Consider the following 22063-nt stretch of genomic DNA (forward strand, 5'->3'; position numbering starts at 1 on the left):
GATAGGATAGGATAGGATAGGGGACTTTCCTAATCACAATCTCCCCTCTGGCAGGTTAAAGCCGTTCCCCTTGTCCTGCCCCTACAGACCCTTGTCCAAAGCCCCTCTCCAGAACAAAAAGCACATAAAGCCAATCTCAGCAGCACAGCCAGAGCCCTCCTGGCACTCAACCATGGGCTGAGGTCCCAGGAACAGGGCACTCGGATGCAACCAGCAGATGCAAACATCTGGACAGCATCAGTGAGGCTTCCCACAGCACCTTGAAGCCCCCATTAGCCCAAGAGGCAGTGTTCCTGAGGTGGCTTAATGCTGTTTAGCAGCACCTCGCTGTCACCACAAGCTCTTCCAAGCATCTTCTGCCCCGAGTCGAGCTCTGTAGAGCACCAGGAAGGACTCCCTGAAGACCATCTCCTTCCAGAGCTCACCACGGAGGAGCTGTGCGGGTCTCACTGCTTCCATGAGAGCACAAAGACTGCCAAAAGGGAAGTGACTCCAAAGACTAAAGCTATGGAAGGGTGGTGAGGACACTGGTGGCCCTGTGCAGGTCCAGGCGGAGGTTCAGCAGTGGCTGTACATCAGTAGCCTGGCACACAGCTCAGGAGAGCTCCCAACAGAGCAAGGTCCAGAGGGACGAGGCCATGAAAGAGCTGCAGGGCCCTGCCAATGTCTTTCCAAGAAAGGGCCATTGGTGGCTGGGACTGCTGTGGAGGGGTGAGCCAAAGGTGGGATGGAGCAGGGACCACGAGCCAGAGGAAGCCCTGGGCAGCCAACAGACTCCATTCATCCCCCAGCAGCTCATTACTGCCTGTTATGGGATGGTTTTAACTCGTTCCTCCACTTTCTCAACCAGTGCAAAGTGCTGAGAGCAGCACTTGGGGATGGAGTCCTGCAACAACAGGACAAGAGGGCAACAGCACCAGAGGGACGTGGAGCTGTTGGAGGGAGGCCAGAGGAGGCCATGGAGATGCTGCGAGGGCTGGAGCAGCTCTGCTCTGGAGCCAGGCTGAGAGAACTGGGCTGGGGCAGCCTGGACAAGAGAAGGCTCCTGAAGGGGAGACCTGAGAGCAGCTCCAGTGCCTGAAGGGGCTGCAGGAAAGCTGGAGAGGGGCTTGGGACAAGGGATGTAGGGCCAGGCCAAGGAGAATGGCTTGAACCTGCCAGAGGGGAGACTGAGATGAGCTCTTAGGCAGAAGCTCTTCCCTGGGAGGGTGCTGAGGTGCTGGCACAGGGTGCCCAGAGAAGCTGTGGCTGCCCCATCCCTGGCAGTGTTCAAGGCCAGGTTGGACACAGGGGCTTGGAGCAAGCTGCTCTAGTGGAAGGGGTCCTTGCCCGTGGCAGGGGTTGGAACCGGATGAGCTTTAAGGTCCCTTCCAACGCAAACCAGGCTGACTCCAGTTGAAGGCAGAACTCTCTCTGCCTCCCACCAGCACAGGGAACCTGAGTGTAGCTGTTGGCTGCAGAGACGTGCATGGCCCCCCGATGCCTGGTGGTTTTCCAGACCAAGTTACAAAAGGCCTTTTTGTGCCCAGGAACAGGCGTTCTCCCCCTCCCCACAGCCCCCATCACTTGATACCTCTGCTGACAAAAGCCTTCAGATGCTGCCGTGGTCTGCAGCTGGGTCACAGCCTGGCAGCTGAGCGCCGAGCCAGGATGCGTGTGTCCGGAGCGAGCCAAGAGCAGCACGTGTGAGCAGTGCTGAAGGATCACTCCCAATCTGTGGAACTGAGCCTATGGAGAGGCCTCTTGTCTATTTCCAGGGCATTCCAGGCACTCACTGCTCATAGCCATGGAGGTGGTGATCAGCACATGGAGTCCACATCACTCAGGGAGGTTGTGGGTACCCACACGTTGCGCCTTACACCACGAACGCCATGGCTCTGAGCCTGTGATGAGTCCTTCTGTGAAGGACAAGGACAGTTGGAAGGTAGGGTGACAGCTCTGTGACGCTCATAGGGACTTCTGCCCTGATAGAACCCCCCAAAAGAGCCTCCTTAGAGCAGATGTCACCCAATGTCCTGTTACAATGACTACACAACCTGGACACAACCACAGGAACTCAGCTCCTCGAGGCCCCGTCATGCAGCTCTCATGCAGCTTCCTCCAGACCCAATTGGTTACCTCGGAGGCCAAGGGACTTACTCCTCTCCGGAGGCAGCGTGGGGCTGGCTACTCAGCAGATGACTCAATGGGACTTGGCAGAGGGCAGCAAGTCAGATCCCAATGATTCCAGGGATGCATGGATCCAGCACAGCTCTGGGAAGACGACTCTTTTCCATCATGAAGTAGCTCCTGATAAAGCTAGAAAGCAACAGAGCATGGCTCAAATGAGACTGCATTAAAGCCCTTCTCCCTTGTCAAGACCTCTCCCAACTGTCCTCATCAGCCTGGAATTTGGGTGCCTTCCAGAAGTGTATTAATCAACACGGCGCTCATTTGTCACGCAGAGGCCATTCACCCTCCCGCAGGGTCCAATTTGGCTCCGAGAATCCCCTTTATCTGCTGAGGGAGGGAGGAAGACGGCAATATAAATTGAACCTTCAAACCCTGCCTGTGTGAACGAATCCCAGCTTTTCCATTTGCAGCAGCTCAGGAGAATTCCTTCCCCAAGGCCACGATGAGCGTGTCCAAGGACTCCAGGTCACACTTCCAAGCCGACCAACTAAGAAACGCAGCCTAAAGGAAGAGGTATATTAAGAGCATCTTTACTGGATTAAAGATGGGGGTTGGAGCGGGATGGTCTTAAGGTCCTTTCCAGCCCTAACTACTCAATGATTCTGTGAAGAGAATTCAGAGCAGCCCTGTGGAGAAGGACTTGGGGGTGTTGGTTGATGAGAAAATGAACATGAGCCGGCTGCAGTGTGCGCTCACAGACCAGAAACCAACCGTATCCTGGGCTGCATCAAAAGGAGCGTGACCAGCAGGGCGAAGGAGGTGATCCTGCCCCTCTGCTCTGCTCTTGTGAGACCTCACCTGGAGCATTGTGTGCAGTTCTGGGGTCCTCAACATAAAAAGGACATGGAACTGTTGGAACAAGTCCAGAGGAGGCCACGAGGATGATCAGGGACTGGAGCACCTCCTGTATGAAGACAGGCTGAGGAAGTTGGGGCTGTTCAGCCTGGAGAAGAGAAGCTGTGTGGAGACCTCAGAGCAGCTTCCAGTATCTGAAGGGGGCCTATAGGGATGGTGGGGAGGGACTCTTCATTAGGGACTGTAGTGACAGGACAAGGGGTAACGGGTTCAAACTGAAACAGGGGAAGTTTAGATTGGATCTAAGGAGGAAATTCTTTCCTGTGAGGGTGGTGAGGCACTGGAATGGGTTGCCCAGGGAGGTTGTGAATGCTCCATCCCTGGCAGTGTTCAAGACCAGGTTGGACAGAGCCTTGGGTGCCATGGTTTAGTGTGAGGTGTCCCTGCCCATGGCAGGGGGGTTGGAACTGGGTGACCTTAAGGTCCTTTCCAACCCTAACTATTCTATGATTCTAAGTTTAATCTGGATTATAGGGAAGTAATTCCTATACTAGGTTCATTGCTTCAGGAAAAGTGAGCTATAAACCAGGATGGATAAGTGGAAGAGATCAGCTCACCTGGCTTTTGCATAGAACAGGGCAACGACTAAAGGACTCCGTTCAGTTGTGTTCTCCTACAGGCACAACCACTAACAAATTTACCCCTGACAGACAGCAGAATTCCTTCTGGGAAGCAGTCTTCCAGGAATCAGCCCCTCTGGAGCAGGCCATACTTAGACAGATGTTCAGTAACATGACTACATTCTGCGGCCAACTTCCAAGGAGCTCACAGGATCAGGGAATGCTTTGGGTTGGAAGGGACCTTAAAGCTCACCCAGCTCCAACCCCTGCCACGGGCAGGGACCCCTTCCACTAGAGCAGCTTGCTCCAAGCCCCTGTGTCCAGCCTGGCCTTGAACACTGCCAGGGATGGGGCAGCCACAGCTTCTCTGGGCACCCTGAGTGCTTGGGATTGCCCCAGTCCATGTGCAGGACCTTGCACTTGGCCTTGTACTTCATGAGGTTCACACCAGCCTCTCAACATCCCTCTGGATGGCATCATCCTTGCAATTCCCTTCCAGGGCAATGCTTCCAGCAACCAGAGATGAAAGAACATGTCCCAAACAACACCCATTTGAGCCCCATCACTGCCTGGTGTGGCAGATCTCTCGCTTGAGGATGGTTCCCCATAGAGAGGGCTCCAGAAACAGCCACCAAGAACCACAGCACTTGTTGTGCCATTATAAAAGGTCCCTCAGGATGGGATTTACAGCAGCAAATGCAGAACTAGTGAAAAGGGTCATGAAAGAGGAAATGAAAGGTGCTTCTGAAGGGTAAATTAGCCTCTTCGTTTAAAATGAGGAACTTGTCAAAGCATAAGGTGGCTTTTTACACCCCTTTTCTCACTGTTTCCTCACCTTCTCCACCTCTACCCACCTATCCACACTTCTCACCTCAAGGTCAGTTTGCAGACAGCGTACCCAGAGGCCATCCAAAGCCAAAGAGCTGTTACTGCATTTACCTGATGATGACCAAGGTACAAATGAACAGTGACTATTTCTGCTTAACCAAGACCAAAAGGGTTAAAGGGAACAGCTCTGCCCTCTTTCAGCTTCCAACGAGGGCAGATTTACCCTAAAAGTCTCTGTGCAGCAGTGGATGAAGAAGAGATGACTCCAGGCTGGAACCCACACAAGAAAAGCACAATTGCCTGAGTTTTTGGAAAGAGCTTTTGAGAGCTGGAACCACTGACTTCAAATGTCAACAGTCTCCTTCCATAGAACTATAAACAGTGGAAGCTTTGCAGCCAGCAGGAGCTTTATCTGACCTGACGACAATGAGGAATGGGGGTGAGTCAGCTCCACTAGCATCCCTCGTGAAGAGATCCAGAGGAGGATGGAGGAGAACCCAGGGCTGACATCTGCATCCTTTAAACCTGGCCTGATGCTCACTTGATTTCCTCTGGAATTGCTCATTCTTGGGGGGGGGGGAGAAAAGTCAAACAATCTCATGTTGCTCCTCTGGAAAACTCTCTTCTTCCCTGTGTGCAAAGAGAAAGTTTGCTTTACATGTCAGAAAGCAGAGGGTAAACTCTTTGTGAGGCCCCAGACCGGTGTAAAACACCCGAGCCCAATCTCTACATCTACTAAAGCATGCCTGAGCAGAAAAACCTTAACAGAAGCAAACACTTCCACTCTCAGGAAGGGAGAAGGCTCCACTATTATCACCAAGGGAGGAATGACTTGCTGCTAAAGCTCTCGAGCTGCCCCTCTTAACTCACAGGATGGCTGTTGGGTAACTTTGGTACTCGGTGAACACTGTTAAGCAAGGTAAAACATTAAATAACCCCGCAGCAGCTCTTTGCTTTAGAAGGGTTTACAGTGAAGAGCTCCCTCCTCAGCTGAGGAGGGTGCTCAAGGAGGGTAAAGGGACTGCCTCTGCCTTTCTTCCATCTGCAACGCGCTTGATTAGTGGCCTCTCTGCTGTTGTTAGGGAGCAACAGGCACAGGACAGACATTTCAATACAAACAACCATCAGACCCGTGTTATCTGCCTGTGAGAAGACTTCCAGGCATCCCCTGAGGCATCGGCGGGGCCCTTAAGCTCTGTTTTTTCATCAGCTGAAAGCTTACGAGCATATTTAAGCAGCTGACTGGCTTTAAACAGGCACTCAGTGAGGCAAGATCTTGTCAGGACTCCAACACAACTGGATTTCTTGAAGCAAGGAATGAGTCTGTTCATGTGGATATCAGAGAATCTGCAGGAGAAATCTCAGCACCACCATGTTTTAGCACCTTCTGCTTCAGCAGGGCTGCTTTTCCAGCCCCAGAAGAGCTTCTGAAAGGCAAGCATTGACTTGCATCCAAAGGACAAGACAGTGGAAGGAGCAGAGCTTGAGAAGAGGTTTGAGAAGAGATAAGTCATCCCCCCATCACAGCCATGTGATGCTGTATTAGTTTTAAGCTCCACTTTCAACTTCAGATTTCTAAGACCAGAGCAGCTATGGCCTTCTGATAGTTAAGATCATGGGTTTGTGGTAGCTGGGGGTTTTGCACTCCCATATGAAACATGAATCTTACACTTGACCCTGGGCTGGAATGTAAGAGTGGCTTTAATACCATGTGGCACCATCAGCACAGGCCATAGTTCAAACACTACTCTGCCAAATCATTGTCTAGGATAATCCAGTGTGGTTCTATTAATCTTTAAGGGAATCACATTATTTCCCATCATTTAAAGACTTGATGCCTTACATCCCAATGTGAATGAAAGGGGTGATTGGCAGGGCTGGATCATACGCACCGCTGTTTGCCAAGGGGTGAAACAAGAAGCTCTGTGTCATCCTTAGTGAACATAAGAAGCCAAACTCACCGAGCTGTGCCTCCCCCTGTGCAGAACTGGGTGCACCACTGGTTACAGCTGCTCCCTGAAGCGAACTGCAGTGCACATCTGAAGCACAGAAAATAGGAAACCGCTGCTCGCACCCGCTTGGTTTTCCTCAGATGTCTTTTCCTGTTTATACATCAGATGTATCCACTGTGATAAGCAACTGAAAGTGAGACTTCAGGCTGCTGGAACCAAGAAGCACAATCTTTATGCATCATCTCTTGCCCCTGAGATGCCAGTTAAGGGTACAAGAATACTGTCAGAATGCAAACATGGAATGAAGCAAAGAGGACTCTCCCAGGCGAGGTTTAAAGCTCCCCATCATCATAAAACATCTTCTCTGATCAGACCCTCCTGGCTCATACAGAAAGACAGAAAACCAAGTGAAAGGGCAGTGAAGTCATGAACCTTCCACCCTTTCAGTTTCACGTCCCCTTTAAACAACCATTACAGTTACCTTAAAGCTTTTCTTAACAGTAAGAGGTGGTTCCAGCCCAGATGTTGCCCATATGACTGCAAAGATACATTCATGATCGCTGCAATGAGTGCTACAAATAGATCTGTTGTTTATTTAAGGGGCTTTTCAGTACAAAACATGACAAGTGTGTTTTCTACATTGAGAGAGGAAATAAAAACCCTACAAAACTGTGAAACCCTATTTGAAATAAATATGTATAAAACTGCTTTACAATCAGTTCTAAACACATTGTGAGCCGAGGAGTTTCAAACTGGGTTCACTTCTGAAGTGCACATCACTATAAAAACAGTCCTTTATTTTAAAACCTGCCATTCACATCAAATCACTGATTCTTAAATACAGAGAGATGATATTAGTACAAAACCAGCACAACTGAACACCACACAGCATCCTCTGCACACGTATTTACTGCTTTATCTCTGGCACATCGCAATCTCCCGCCTGCTGCAAGGTTACCAAGCAGCAGACAGCTTCATTTGAAGAGATCTCTATCAGTTCCAAGGCACCTTCCTCCCCAAGACACGGTTGGTGATCTTCTGCAAGATAAAACCAAAGTGAGAGATGAGTATTAATCCTCTAAGTATTAAAACCACGACAGATGATGTTGTCTGAAAAATATATCAGTGCCAGATGGCGTGAAACAAGTCTTAAAAGTAAGAACACACCCTGACATTTTCTGACAGACTCTTCCCCTAAGTAACCCTAATGCATGTCTTGCCTTTCACTGCTTCAGCTGCTCTCAGGTCTCCCCTTCAGGAGCCTTCTCTTGTCCAGGCTGCCCCAGCCCAGCTCTCTCAGCCTGGCTCCAGAGCAGAGCTGCTCCAGCCCTCGCAGCATCTCCATGGCCTCCTCTGGCCTCGCTCCAACAGCTCCACGTCCCTCTTGTGCTGCTGCCCCAGAGCTGGATCAGGGCTGCAGGGGGGGTCTCCCCAGAGCACAGCAGAGGGGCAGGATCCCCTCCCTGAGCTGCTGCTCCCGCTCTGGGGGTGCACCCAGCACAACGGGGGGGGGGGTTCTGGGCTCAAGCGCTCACTGAAGCCGGGTCATGGGGAGCTTCTCCTCACCCAGCACCCCCAAGTGCTGCTGCTCAGGGCTGCTCCATTCCCCAGTCTGTGTTTGTGCCCCCACCCAGGGGCAGGACCTTGCACTTGGCCTGGCTGAAGTCCCTGAGGCAATGACACCAACATCATTCTGTTAGCTCAGCCCACAGCTCAGTGATGTTTTGAAACACGGAACACATATGAAGTGGTTCTAGGGAAGTGAAAGATAAAGTAAGAGCTTTGGGTAACTCATGTATTACTCACAGCTTCGGGAATCACAGCCACTGTCTGACGGGAACTTTTGCATCCCAGAGATGAATGCAACAGGCAGCTGAGCTCTTCTATACACACACCCACGTGCAGAGTATGCAGTGTGTATATAGTACATACACGTAGTATATAGACACACAAACTGCAGTGTGGGATCTGTCCCCACTACTTCACAGAGGCTCAAAAGGGCTCAAACCCCCTCATGCCACAGAACCTCCCATCAGTCCTTCTAGCTCATAAGCCCCTTTGCAATCTAATAAGCAAACCTGCTAGAATCAGATTCTCTCTCACCCCTTTCCCCTCCAGGAAGCCACTACAGATCAATAAACCCCAACGTGTTGCGGACAGGAGGGAACGTGTAGCCAAGGGGATGAAAAACAAACACTGACATGATGAACCACTGCAAAGCAGGAAGCAGAGCTCAATTCAGCTCCACACCTAAAGCCTGGGCTTTTCCCTTTGGGGTAGTGACACCTTGTGGCTCCAGTCTAGAATAGGCTCTAAAGGATAGCCATGATAGTGGTTAACGTTGCTGAATGCTAATATCTTGCGTTTTTAAGGGGTAAAGGCAAGCACAGAACTTTGCTACCACCTTTATGGTGTTTTCTCCCATGCTCCCTATTTACAAAACTGACAAACTCACTGAATCTAATGGAAAAGCCTCAGGAATGGCACAAGTGCTCAGATCCTCCTTTACTAAGGCAGAGAAACATCCCCGCCTCCCCAGCTGTTTCATCAGTGCTTCTCTGCCAGGTATGAATGTTTTCACAGCAGAAAGTCAGCCAAGCAAATGCATGTGCAGCCTCAGGCACTCCAGCACAGGATGTCTGAGCACACACTTTCACAGCAGTTCAACCTGCTAAGCTGCACTCTGGAGTGCCTGGGACACAAGTACATCCTTTCCCCATCATGGAGATGGGAAAATGCTCATAGATTTATGGAACGGTTTGGGTTAGAAGGGACCTTAAAGACAATGCAGTTCCAACCCCCTGCCATAGAGAAGTGATGCGCGGATTGACTCCACAACTCGTTACAGTTGTAAAGCAGGTATGCTTTTATTCAGCACTGAGGCGCATGGGGGATAGCTCCTCCAAAAGCACGCACCCCAGCGTTGTTTCCCCTCTACATTTATCCTCTAAAGTTATACATATGCATGAGGCTGCACAACACGCCTATACGTATTCATGTCCTAGCCCCGCTTCGTATTATAATGAGTTAAGATGCCCTTTGCGCCTGCGCAGTGCCTCCTGGTGGTTGTGGGTGAGGGTCTCAAGATGAAGTAAACGACTCTTCCTTGAGCCTGAACTTTTCAGCCCTAGTCATCACACATGCTCCCTGGAGGCTTGGTCATTGTCCAAAGCACAGAGCCAGTTTCAGCCTGCCTGGGCATCCAAAGGACAGGAACTAAGTCATGGTCCCTACCTCTTAACAACAGCTATGTCTTTACATCTTGTTCTAGCATATACGGTGAGTACAATAAGCATGAACAAATAGTAACATTGTTAAGCAAGCAGCTTGATCTACCCCTTCGTACACTGCAAGTACGATAAGCATCAGCAAGCAGTAACACTTAAGCAGCTTGACCTAACCCCCCCGCCCCGTACATGGGTTAACCCTTCACATCAGGAGTTTCAGTAGGACAGTTCATGCCACAGAGCACTGTGAAAGACAGGAGTAGTGACAGCCAGAGAACATGAGTAATGAGACTCAGAATACACCAAATGATCTTGGAAGACGTTGTCCCCTGCTAGGTTTGGATAAGGCACAGCAGGACTCCTCTAGGTGACTGCAATTAAAACAGCAGCCACATCTAGCCCAGAGGATGGGCCTGCTGTTCTACATCAGCAGTTCACCAACTTGCCACTGAGAGATACTCAGCCCACAGTTTGGGTACAGCGCTGCACATCATTACAATGACACCACCCTGGAATACATGCTTTTATCCAGCTTTTGTACCAGCTGTTTTCTTCTCCTAAGAGTCTGTGTCATCTTTGGAATCATTCCACAAAATCTGTGGTCTTTTCTTTCCTGTACAATCAGATCCGCTTCGAAACTGATGCTCTCAGCAACACATTAACCAAATTCTAAGCAGCTCATTCACTGCATTTACAGCTACTCACTACAACTATTCTGCATCAGACAAAGGGATTACAATATTTACTGCACTGAATCAACAGCCCTCTTCCAATCAAAACCATACTTACACACAAAACTCCTGATTCCAGCTGACTATGCTACTTCAAGTCAATGCCTGCCAGCATTTATTAACCCTTAAGACTTTACAGCATCTGAGATTCTCAGACTAGTGAAAAAAACACCTCCTGAATACGCCCTGGAGAAGCATAGCATCAAAATCAAGTCATTCTAGTGGTAAATGCCCATAATCAGATTAGGTATTCTGGATAATGCATTGTGTTACAATCCCTGGCTTTACAAATCCAATTTGTTCCCGACAAATAACTAACCCCATTATCCCAGCTCTGGCAGGACATCTCAGCCAGGAAAGCATTGCAGTGCTAAAAATGAAGTGCAGCTTAAGATCCAGAGGAAAAAGAAATCAGGTTTGGTTTTTAATGTCTGTCCTTTAACCACTGAGGTTTATAATGCAGTTTATTGCGTGCTGCAAGGCCACATTTTATGGTGCATGGGTTAGTTAAAAAGCCAGAAGACAAGTCAGGTTAGAACCTCAGTGTGTGCATTGCAAACTCTTGTTTCTCATCTTTAGGTCATTAATAAGTCATAAGAGAAAGCTTAAGCATATGGATGCCTGGAACAGCTCAAAAAGTGACACACTGGTGAGTTTTGGAAATGCACTTCTCAGAAGGAACAAATGGGCCTCCTCTGCTTTATCAGGGCACTTATCACATCACTGTGCATAAAGGGATACTGCTTGATACACAGAAGTAGTAGATACAGAGATGTGGGAGGACCCAGGGACAGAAGATTCTTCCTTGATATTGGTTGTGCTTAACCCCCATGAGTCTCTAGCACAGGGTTCTTCAACCATTCTGCCATTAATCAGACACACAAACACAAAGCACGTGTTCCACAGCCCGGACAACCAGGGAGGAAGAGCATCAGCAGCAGTGTAGCTGGGACAGAAGCAGGGCTCTCGCTGCTTCACACGCAGTACGAGGCAGGATTCAGCAGAGTCCAGGAGTAACCCAGCAAAATGGGCCCTGCTCTTTGCTTCTCCTGCTCCTCAAAACCCTGGAGTGCTCACCCCGCACCTTTGCTGTGCTGCTGGTTGGGGGTGAGGCCCCAGTATAGAGATTACTCTGGAACTGCTTGGATAAGTGTTTGTGGTTCAAGGTTAGCCACACCATGCTGAGCTAAACTGGTTTATTCTACACGCGCCAGGGAAAGGAGGTCCTTGGCTGATAGGTGCCAGCGTGGTAAGATCACACCAACGAGCTGCACGCACACTTATGATGACATCCACAGGCCCCAGATTTAACAAATTCCCACCAGGACTGCCAGCTCTCCCCTGGATCAGAATAAGGAATGACAGCTCAGGCTTTGCTAGCCATGGCTGTGAAGTTAGCTGTTCAACATCTTTGTCGCTGATGTGGACAGTGGGATTGAGTGCATCCTCAGCAAGTTTGCCCATGACACCAGGCTGTGTGGTTCGGTTGATACGCTGGAGGGAAGGAATGCCATCCAGAGGGACCTTGACACACTTGTGAGGTGGGCTGATGCCAACCTCATGGAGTTTAACCATGCCAAGTGCAAGGTCCTACACCTGGGTCGGAGCAGTCCCAGGCACAGCTACAGGTTGGGCAGAGAAGAGATTCAGAGCAGCCCAAGGAGAAGGACTTGGGGGTGTTGGTTGATGAGAAAATGAATATGAGCCGGCTTCAGTGTGCGCTCACAGACCAGAAACCAACCGTGTCCTGGGCTGCATCCAAAGGAGCGTGACCAGCAGGTCCAAGGAGGTGATCCTGCCCCTCTGCTCTGCTCTTGTGAGACCTCACCTGGAGCATTGTGTGCAGTTCTGGGGTCCTCAACATAAAAAGGACATGGAACTGTTGGAACAAGTCCAGAGGAGGCCACGAGGATGATCAGGGGCTGGAGCACCTCCTGTATGAAGACAGGCTGAGAAAGTTGGGGCTGTTCAGCCTGCAGAAGAGAAGGCTGCGTGGAGACCTCAGAGCAGCTTCCAGTATCTGAAGAGGGCCTATAGGGATGGTGGGGAGGGACTCTTCATTAGGGACTGTAGTGACAGGACAAGGGGTAACGGGTTCAAACTGAAACAGGGGAAGTTTAAATTGGATCTAAGGAGGAAATTCTTTCCTGTGAGGGTGGTGAGGCACTGGAATGGGTTGCCCAGGGAGGTTGTGAATGCTCCATCCCTGGCAGTGTTCAAGGCCAGGTTGGACAGAGCCTTGGGTGCCATGGTTTAGTGTGAGGTGTCCCTGCACATGGCAGGGGGGTTGGAACTGGATGATCTTAAGGTCCCTTCCAATCCTAACTATTCTATTCTTGCTATAGGTGGATTTAGCTTACACTTAAGGGCAAAACCAGCAACCTTCAGTTCAAGGAAGCATGATCCTTCTTTAAACACGCTTCATGATCCCTCTGTGCTGCCCTCAAGACTCTCCACCCGACCTTCTTTGTACCCTTTAATCAGGACCAGGCTTCCTTGCCTTTTCTCCATACACCCTGCGTATGGAAAGGATTCCAGGGGGATTTTATGTTCCAAGGTGTGTTAAGCTTGACTGCTTTGACCCTGATTCAATGCCAATACATCCTAACCACCTAGAAGCTGCAAAACAGTACCACAGAATTGAGATGTAGCAAAGGGTTCTGTAATGTTTGTGAACTGAAAGAAAGGTCCAGAATGCTCCAGTGTAAACACCTGAGCAGAACACCTACTGTCTTGTAAAGCTGGGCCTTCAGGCGGTAGGAGTTGTATTCCATTTTCCTCTTCTCTTCCTCTCGCTTCTTCTGCACCTCCGGCAGCTGCTCATAGATCCTGCAGTGTGAAAAGGACAAAAATACTGACTTTAAAGGAACTTTCTGATATATATATGTATATGTATGTATAAATTAAACCAGCCTCTGGTTTATCATCGTATTCTTTTATAGGTTCTGGATCACCCACATCATAGAAATATTTATTTGGGGGTTTACTAGTGTCACACAGGGAAGATCATGCAATGGTTTGGGTTGGAAGAGACCTAAAAGCTCATCCAGTTCCAACCCCTGCCATGGGCAGGGACACCTTCCACTAGAGCAGCTCGCTCCACTGTGGAATATGTAGCAGTTGTGATACTGGAAATTCCACCATCCCATAATGCCTTTCTATCACCAGCAGCACCTGCTAAAAGCAGCATATAACACATGACAATGACCATACTGCTTGTATGATTACCCAGGTATAGCTTCAGTATCTGCAATGCAGAACAGCTCTTGCTCTACTCCTGGTTATACTGATCCTGAGCAACATGTTCATCCATCAATAGCAACATCATTATCAAAATGAATAACCCGATTTGAGCTCTATTTTCAGCATTCAGCAGTGTTGCCCTGTTTAGGTGAAGGCTTTGTCTTTTCCAGCACTGAACTCCTCCCATTCCAGAGCCAAACAGCAAGGAATGCTTGGAACTGAGTGTCCCATCCCTGGCAGTGTTCAAGGCCAGGTTGGACACAGGGGCTTGGAGCAAGCTGCTCCAGTGGAAGGGGTCCCTGCCTGTGGCAAGGGATTGGAATTGGATGGGCTTTAAGGCCCCTTCTAACCCAAACCATCCTATGATTCTATGAATAAAAGCTGTGTCATTCCAGTCTGGTTCAGGGGTTACCACATGAAGGAAGATTTGGGGAAGGCAGTGGGAGCAATACAGTGCCATCCTCGCCCTCAGGTCCCTCCTTCAAGATCATAAAGCTTCCCTAATTTCATGGTAGTGGTTGCCAAGAAACATGCAGCTTTAAAAACACTGTGGTTTGCAGGAGGTGGAAATGAATGATGTCCAAAAATGTCAGTCCTGTAATATTTAAAGCAAGGCACATCTTATAATAACTCATTTCTTAAGATGCTGCTTTGATAATCAGCAAACAGAACAAAAACCTCCAGCTTGTTCTGGATACAGTATTTGTGGTGTTGCTTTAATATCATCTCACCGTTCTCTAAAGGCTTTCATCGTTGCAGGTGAAAAGGATCAAGATGAACCCCTCTCAACCCATCCCACCAAAAGGATGTTTAGGGCAAGAAGTGGGCAATGCAGTAAATTAAGTGAAACTTGTTTTCACTGCCTGTAGTAATTTGCCATGAGAAATTCCAGTTATACCCTCACAGAGAACAAGGCAAAGCTTCTGCTCTCATTAGAGGCGTGGATTTCAGAAGAATGGTACAGAATAAATTACTTCTGAGCTCCAACTGAGAGCTGGAGCATGACAGCAGCAAGAACAGAGAGTCACCAAGTGAGACTGCCTGAACCAGTCTCCATAGAAATCCTGCTCATTTGGGGTATTATGAAATCAGGGTTTCCTAAAATACACAAGTTCAGCTCCATCCACCTCACAGTCCAAGTGACCTGCACCTGAATCCTGCTACTTCAGCTAAAACATGTGGAGGTTCCTTGGGGAACTGATGTATTTACCATAGTCACCACTTCTGCCACCTCTCTATTGACATCCTATAAGTATGTTTAAATGCCAAAGGCTATTGAAACAAAACATCCTGGACTCTCCCATCATAAGGGTTATATGTGAATTCCAATAGATAGTTTGTAAATCAGGGTGCAACTGAAGTTAAGGGACCTCTGGAGGTCACACAGTCCAACCTCCTGCTTGAAGCAGGGCTAACTTCCCTTCTAGATAAGGTTCCTCTGGCCTCATCCCATCAACTTGTCACTGTTTCCAAGGATGAAGGCTCCGCCGGCTCTGTGGGATCGTGGTCCAGCACATCACCACCCTCCCCAGGAAGAACTGATTTCCCTGTCTCCAGTTAGAACTTCCATTTACTGTAACACATCACGAGTACTACTTGTCCTATCACCATGTACCTCCAAGAAGAGTCCTCCTCTGCCTTGCTCAATACCTCTTCTGGGAGGGAATCACTGCTGCCAGATCCTCACCTTGACCCTCCTCCTCCCCAGCCAAACTCTGCAGCTTCTCCTCACACACCTCTGATAAGATGCCTACATCTTCCACGGAAAAAGCTGAGTTATCCCCCAGACCCAGTTCCTGGACTTCAGATACAATTCATCCATCTCGATACCCAGATCACTTATGGAATCATAGAAACACAGACTGGTTTGGGTTGGAAAGGACCTTAAGATTATCCAGTTTCAACTCCTTGCCACGGGCAGGGACCCCTTCCACTGGAGCAGCTTGCTCCAAGCCCCTGTGTCCAACCTGGCCTTGAACACTGCCAGGGATGGGGCAGCCACAGCTTCTCTGGGCACCCTGTGCCAGCACCTCAGCACCCTCACAGTAGGAATATCTTCCTTATATCCAAACTAAATTTCCCCTGTTTCAGTTGGAACCCATTGCCCCTTGTCCTATCACTAGTCCCCGATGACTGACCAAACCAAACCAAAACCGATGAAGAGACCACCCAAACCAACACGTTCTTAACCTCACCGTTTAGATCTCTGAACCATTTCACTCCTTGGAATTGTTCTTCTCTTTTCTCTAATGACAATACCTAAATGGAAAGTTTTGAGAGAGGAAAACGGTGAACAAATCTCACAAAGAACACTCCTGCAGGAATATGACTCCTGTAGAAGTTATGGATTCTTATAGTTAAGGAATTGTAATACTTCCATTTAAAATACACACACTTAAGTTTAATGTGGAAAGTCATTAGTTCCTGTAGAAGGTACAAAGCAGAAGCATGGAGGTACCTCTGTCAGACAGCATGTCACTTGCATTCCTGTAGCCCCTTCTTTTCTCTGGAGGGTTAAACAGCTCCTCTCGTTGGGACTGCAGCACGCTCTGTATCTTCCTCTCCTCCATGACAAGCTTCAGATGCTTCACACGCTCTCCAGAGCGGGAGATGAAGTCGGGGCGATGCACTGCAAGAGCCTCCTACGATGGCATGACACAAAACAAAGCCTCAAGTGGGCAGATGTCTCCCCAAAGCTGGACAATGTCTAATACCATCACCAATGGCATGGAAAAAAGCCTATCAAAGTACTATCTGGTATAAAACACGATAAACTTGTAGCCCTAATGCTGGGTAGCTCCTCAGAGACCTCCTTTAACAAACTCATTTTCTGGCCATTGACAAAAAGCTGACCAGAAAGAAGAGAAAATGCTAAAATAATTAGTCAAAGGGACTCAAACATCCTCTCAAAACACCTCAAAGCTAATCACATAGGATAGGAGATCCAGTGACTTATTACAGTCTCGCTTGTCTAAATCAGTGGCACATCAACATTAGCAATTTGGTTTGGATCAGAAGTGGACTTTTGAAAGCCATCTCCCCATATCTCTGTTTGCCACACTTCAATTTCCCTCACAGGGCAGTCCCTAAGCACATGAACAGACCATAGAATGGATTGGGTTGGAAGAGACCTTAAAGCTCCTCCAGCTCCAACCCCTGCCACGGGGAGGGACCCCTTCCATTAGAGCAGCTTGCTCCAAGCCCCTGTGTCCAACCTGGCCTTGAACACTGCCAGGGATGGGGCAGCCACAGCTTCTCTGGGCACCCTGTGCCAGCGCCTCAGCACCCTCCCAGGGAAGAGCTTCTGCCTAAGAATCATAGAATAGTTAGGGTTGGAAAGGACCTTAAGATCACCCAGTTCCAACCCCCCCTGCCATGGGCAGGGACACCTCACACTAAACCACAGCACCAAAGGCTCTGTCCAACCTGGCCTTGAAAGAATGTGCTCCAAGATGTTGCCAGGCACAGAGGTGAGACTGACTGCTCTGTAATTCCCCAGGTCATCCATTTCCCCCTTCTTGAAAATGGGGGTTATATTTCCCTTTTTCCAGTCATTGGGAACTTCACCTGACTGCCATGATCTTTCAAATATGATGGCCAGCGGCTCAGCAACTTCATTCGCCAGCTCCTTCAGGACCCGCACATGGATTTCATCAGGACCCATGGACTTTTGCACATTCAGGTTCTTAAGATGGTCTCGAACCAGATCCTCTCCTACAGTGGGCCCAAGGTCTTCATTCTCACAGTGCCTGCGTCTGCCTCCCAAGACTTGGGTGGCGTGATCAGCGCATTTGCCAGTGAAGACTGAGGCAAAGAAGTCATTCAGAACCTCAGCCTTCTCCAAATCCAGGGTAGCCAGTTCTCCTGAGAGCTTCCAGAGGAGGCCCAGTGTCCCTAGTCTATCTTCTGTTTGCAATGTACCTACAGAATCCCTTCCTGTTATCTTTAAGAGCTCATCTCAGTCTCCCCTGGGGCAGGTTCAAGCCATTCCCCTTGGCCTGGCCCTACAGGCCCTTGTCCCAAGCCCCTCTCCAGCTTTCCTGCAGCCCCTTCAGGCACTGGAGCTGCTCTCAGGTCTCCCCTTCTGGAGCCTTCTCTTGTCCAGGCTGCCCCAGCCCAGCTCTCTCAGCCTGGCTCCAGAGCAGAGCTGCTCCAGCCCTCGCAGCATCTCCGTGGCTCCAACAGTATATTCTGGAAAGCCAGATTACCATTGGCAAAAAGGACTGATGAATTTCTTGGTTTTCCAATGAGTATAAATTATTTTAATGGTGAAATAATTAAAAAAGCATCATAGAATCACAGGATGGTTTGGGTTGGAAGAGACCTTAAGGCTTGCAGGGGCAGGGACACCAAGTGTTTCCACAAGATTCAGCCTAACTCCTGAAATCCCACTGAGATTCCAGCAGCCTCCCCGTGCAGTGCCTTTACCTGCAAAGTAAGCTTCACATAGGGCCATGTGGACCTGTTCTCAGGCTCTCCTCCTGGAACTCCTGCCTGAACCATGTCGCTGTGCTGCTGCTCTTGCCAGTTCTTCTCACGGAGAGGCTCTCTCCAAGGCTTTATGCTGGTGAATGGCTCAAACCAAGATGGACCAGGACCAGCAAAGCAATTGGAATGGTTTTCTTTCCTAGATTCAGATTTCAAGTCTCCTGCCTGGACAAACCATGAAATCCCTGTTGAAAGACCACAGAAGGGAATAAAGCTTTGCAGCCAATACAAAGGCCTATTTTCCATCCCCATCTATGGCCCTTTATGCCTGTGCTGGGTTTGACTGGGGTACAATTAATTTCCTTCCCCATAGTTGGTATGGAGCTGTGTGTTGGATTTGTGCTGGAAACAGTGTTGATAACCCAGGGTCGTTTTACTTATTGCTGAGCAGCCTTATACAGGGTCAAGGCCTTTTCTGTTCCTCACTCCACACCACCAGCAAGGAGGCTGGGGGGGGCACAAAGAATTGGGAGGCAACACAGCCATGACCCAAGGGATATTCTAGATCATATGGCATCATGTTCAGCATATAAAGCTGGGGGAGGAAGGAGGAAGGGTGGGATGTTGGGAGTGATGTGGGTTATCTTCCCAAGTCACCGTTATGGGTGATGGAGCCCTTCTGTCCTGAGGATGGCTGCACACCTGCCAGTGATGGGAAGTAGTGAATGCATTCCTTGGTTTGCTTTGTTTATTAAACTGTCTTTACTTCAACTGATGAGTTTTCTCACTTTTCTGATTCTCTCCCCCATCCCACCAGGGGGACAGTGAGCAAGTAGCTCTGTGGTACTTAAGCTACCAGCTGCGTTTAAACCACAACACCCAAGGTTTTAGCTAAACCCAATCAGTGGCCTAACACTACACTGTAGTGAGTCCTTCAGTTTAACAACAGTGGGACTCTGTATTGGACAACTGGGGGAGTCTGAAAAGAATTCCTTCACCAAGTGCCAGAAAACCAGTGAGTCTTTACCAAACACCACTTTGGGAAAGCCCAAAATGGTTTAGTTTGCAAGTCGCTCTCTATAGAAAGGCTGTTCATCAGCAATTAGACACTTCTAAGAGCCTCTCTGTTGTCCTAAGCCCTACGGCTTCTTATAGGTGTTTGTGGAGATGAAATGCTTTACATCTTGTAAATGTTAAATGTGTATGCAAGAATTAGATTACTCATAGTTTACACACATAATGGGATTTGAATACATCAGCCTGTACTCCGCACAGATATTCTAAATGTACCAAATGAAACCAGTATGAAAGAGAATGATTTGTCCCTACACCAACAACGGTGATGACTAAGGAAAATATTTTTAAACATTTAATTATGACATTGTGAAAACTGACAGGAAATTTAAAAGGGGAAAGGAAAAAAAAAAACAAAAAAGCCAGGAGGAGGCTACATCATCAGCCTGAAAACGCAGCTCCAGCTGAACCAGGGGGAAGAGGCTGGTTCTGGTACCACAGTCTTGCCTCAAGTACTCCTGAAAACGTACTTGTCCCTTGAAGCCTCAGGACATGAAACAGTAAGTGACTACTCAGAGGTTAACAGAACCTTTTACAGCTTGCAAATCAAACTTAAGTATCTGCATGATTCCCATCTCACTCATCTTTCCTTGCCTTATGTATTGCTCATTCTTTACTACTTTTACTGGCCAGGTGGCCTCTAACAGCTTGATTGAAAATACCATTATAATAACACACTTCATATAGTGTTTTGCTTAATATCACGGATTAAAACCAGAGTAAGGAGTGACTGTACTAGGGACAGACTACTCGGTCTCACAGATTTTGCTGGCTGCTGTTGAGTTGTGCAACTCCGCTAGTGTGCGCAGAAAGTGTATGTTGGACTGACCTTGTGGTACCTGCAGCCTGCTCCTTTTTGTCCTTTTCTCCATGAAAACATTGCCTGGCTCTCCCTTCTGCTTCCCCTTGCTCCCTGCTGCCTGCTGAGCCATGACTGCACCATCTGACTCTCCCAAATTACCATCAACACAGCGCCAGGGTTCCTGTGGCTGTTCTTTTGGCTGGTTTAATCTTGGGGTAGGAAAAGTCACCCCAACATCTCGAGTGTTCTTCTTGGTCGCGCTGCTGACGATCTCCAAGTCTCCTGTAGTTGAAAATGAAACAGAAACATCGGATATTAAGAAGCTCTTCCCTGTGAGGGTGCTGAGGTGCAGGCACAGGGTGCCCAGAGAAGCTGTGGCTGCCCCATCCCTGGCAGTGTTCAAGGCCAGGTTGGACACAGGGGCTTGGAGCAAGCTGCTCTAGTGGAAGGGGTCCCTGCCCGTGGCAAGGGTTGGAGCTGGAGGAGCTTTAAGGTCCCTTCCAACCCAAATTACTCTGTGACTCTATGAGTCAACTTCAAATCTGCTGCAGAAAGACACAGTGGCAGGTCAACATGCAGCTCTGTATCTTGGACAATGGAACTGCGTTAGCTTACCCGATGTGTCCCATCAAAACTGTGTTTTAGCTACAGAAGGTTGGTTTGCCCACAGCACTACAAATATTTAAGAGAAACACCACCACAAATATTTAACACAAGCAAAGAAAGTGGAAAGGTGTCAACTAACATGGAAAATGTTGTAACACGATCTTGAAAACAAGCCATGAAAAGGCTTTTCTGATTCAATCCACATGCACATGGGGGAAAAGAAGCAGTAATAAATAACTAATGGATGTGTATGACGAACAGAACAAAGCTATTGCTCAATCTGATGATGGATGTTGGTGTGTAAATGAAAGCAATGAAGAAACTGGTTAAGTGCCACCAGAGAAACCCAAATGCAGCACTGCACTAGCCCAGGATCAGCTTATGTTTTAAATAGAATATAACAACTAAAATATCACCAAGAAGAATAAGAAACACTGCAGTTGCCTTCAGAAATAGCACATGCCCACAAATACATTCTGTGTGTAACAGATGTCTTGTGGAGAAAATAATACAGAAAACATACACTTGGTCCACCTTTGCTATTGAAATGGGTCAGGAGTTTGGATTAATAAACTGCTAAGTGAGAAAACTGGCTACTACAGCAGCCCAAGAAATGAAATGAAACGGTTCATTTAGATTACAACACAATATCTTTCTCTAAAAGCATCTGAAGAATGGCATTTGTAGGTACCCATCACCAGAAACATGCACCAGACTTTGAAGAACGGTTTCCAAAGAGATCAAAGGCAGAAGCAAGGACAAAAAAGCCTGGAATTCAACAACTCACCTGCTTGGATACCTTTGTTGAGCATCCGCGTCCGCCGCTTGTTACTAAGAGCAGAGCTGGGTCCCCACGTGCTGCTTATAGAAGTTGAATCTGATGAAAGGGAGATGGCAGTCTAGAAAAACAACATGCAAGAGAACAGAAATTGATGGCATACCAACCAAAATGAACAGAAAGTGGGTTTTAAACAACAAAAAGAAGTATAGAATCACAGAGTGGTTTGGGTTGGAAGGGATCTTAAAGCTCCTCCAGCTCCAACCCCTGCCACGGGCAGGGACACCTTCCACTGGAGCAGCTTGCTCCAAGCCCCTGTGTCCAACCTGGCCTTGAACACTGCCAGGGATGGGGCAGCCACAGCTTCTCTGGGCACCCTGTGCCAGCGCCTCAGCACCCTCACAGGGAAGAACTTCCTTATATCCAAGCTGAATTTCCCCTGTTTCAATTTAAACCCATTACATGAATTTACATTGTATGACACTGAATCATAGAACAGTTTGGGTTGGAAGGGACCTTCAAATATCTAGTCCAACCCCCCTGCAATGAGCAGGGACATGTTTCAACTTCACAGCCATTTCACAAGGAATAAACTCGAAGGGTAACACCATACTAATCTAATCCAGAGGCTTTCTGGCTCTCTATTTTAGAGTGGTTTATTAACAGCCATTAACTGGGAGTGCTGCCCCAGGCTCCAAACCCAACAGTGCAGCCCCACCTCTGCAACTCCACTGGATCTAGGCTTTAATTATGAAACAGATTAACTTTCTCATTCCTTGAGTGCAGCAATTAGTATCCTGTTAGTAA

General features: G+C 48.4%; 1 protein-coding gene across 1 annotated transcript in view; it reads right to left on the reverse strand.

Moving 5' to 3' along the window:
• Positions 1-7143: 7143 nt before the first annotated feature.
• ALMS1 (ALMS1 centrosome and basal body associated protein) overlaps positions 7144-22063 on the reverse strand; it is a 66940-nt gene continuing 52020 nt past the window's right edge. Inside the window, exons 14-20 of the mRNA XM_061440956.1 lie at positions 21266-21377; positions 19900-20154; positions 17997-18241; positions 16027-16210; positions 15764-15827; positions 13055-13154; positions 7144-7405 (exon numbers count right to left, since the gene is read on the reverse strand). Of these exons, the coding sequence (XP_061296940.1) occupies positions 7361-7405; positions 13055-13154; positions 15764-15827; positions 16027-16210; positions 17997-18241; positions 19900-20154; positions 21266-21377 (1005 nt within the window). The 3' untranslated portion in view covers positions 7144-7360. The remainder of the gene's footprint in view (positions 7406-13054; positions 13155-15763; positions 15828-16026; positions 16211-17996; positions 18242-19899; positions 20155-21265; positions 21378-22063) is intronic.

Source organism: Pezoporus flaviventris, unplaced genomic scaffold (assembly GCF_033815535.1).
Source record: "Pezoporus flaviventris isolate CSIRO_AGI_PZ_B2104156 unplaced genomic scaffold, CSIRO_AGI_Pfla_v1 ptg000188l, whole genome shotgun sequence".
NCBI classification, from domain to species: Eukaryota; Metazoa; Chordata; class Aves; order Psittaciformes; family Psittacidae; genus Pezoporus; species Pezoporus flaviventris.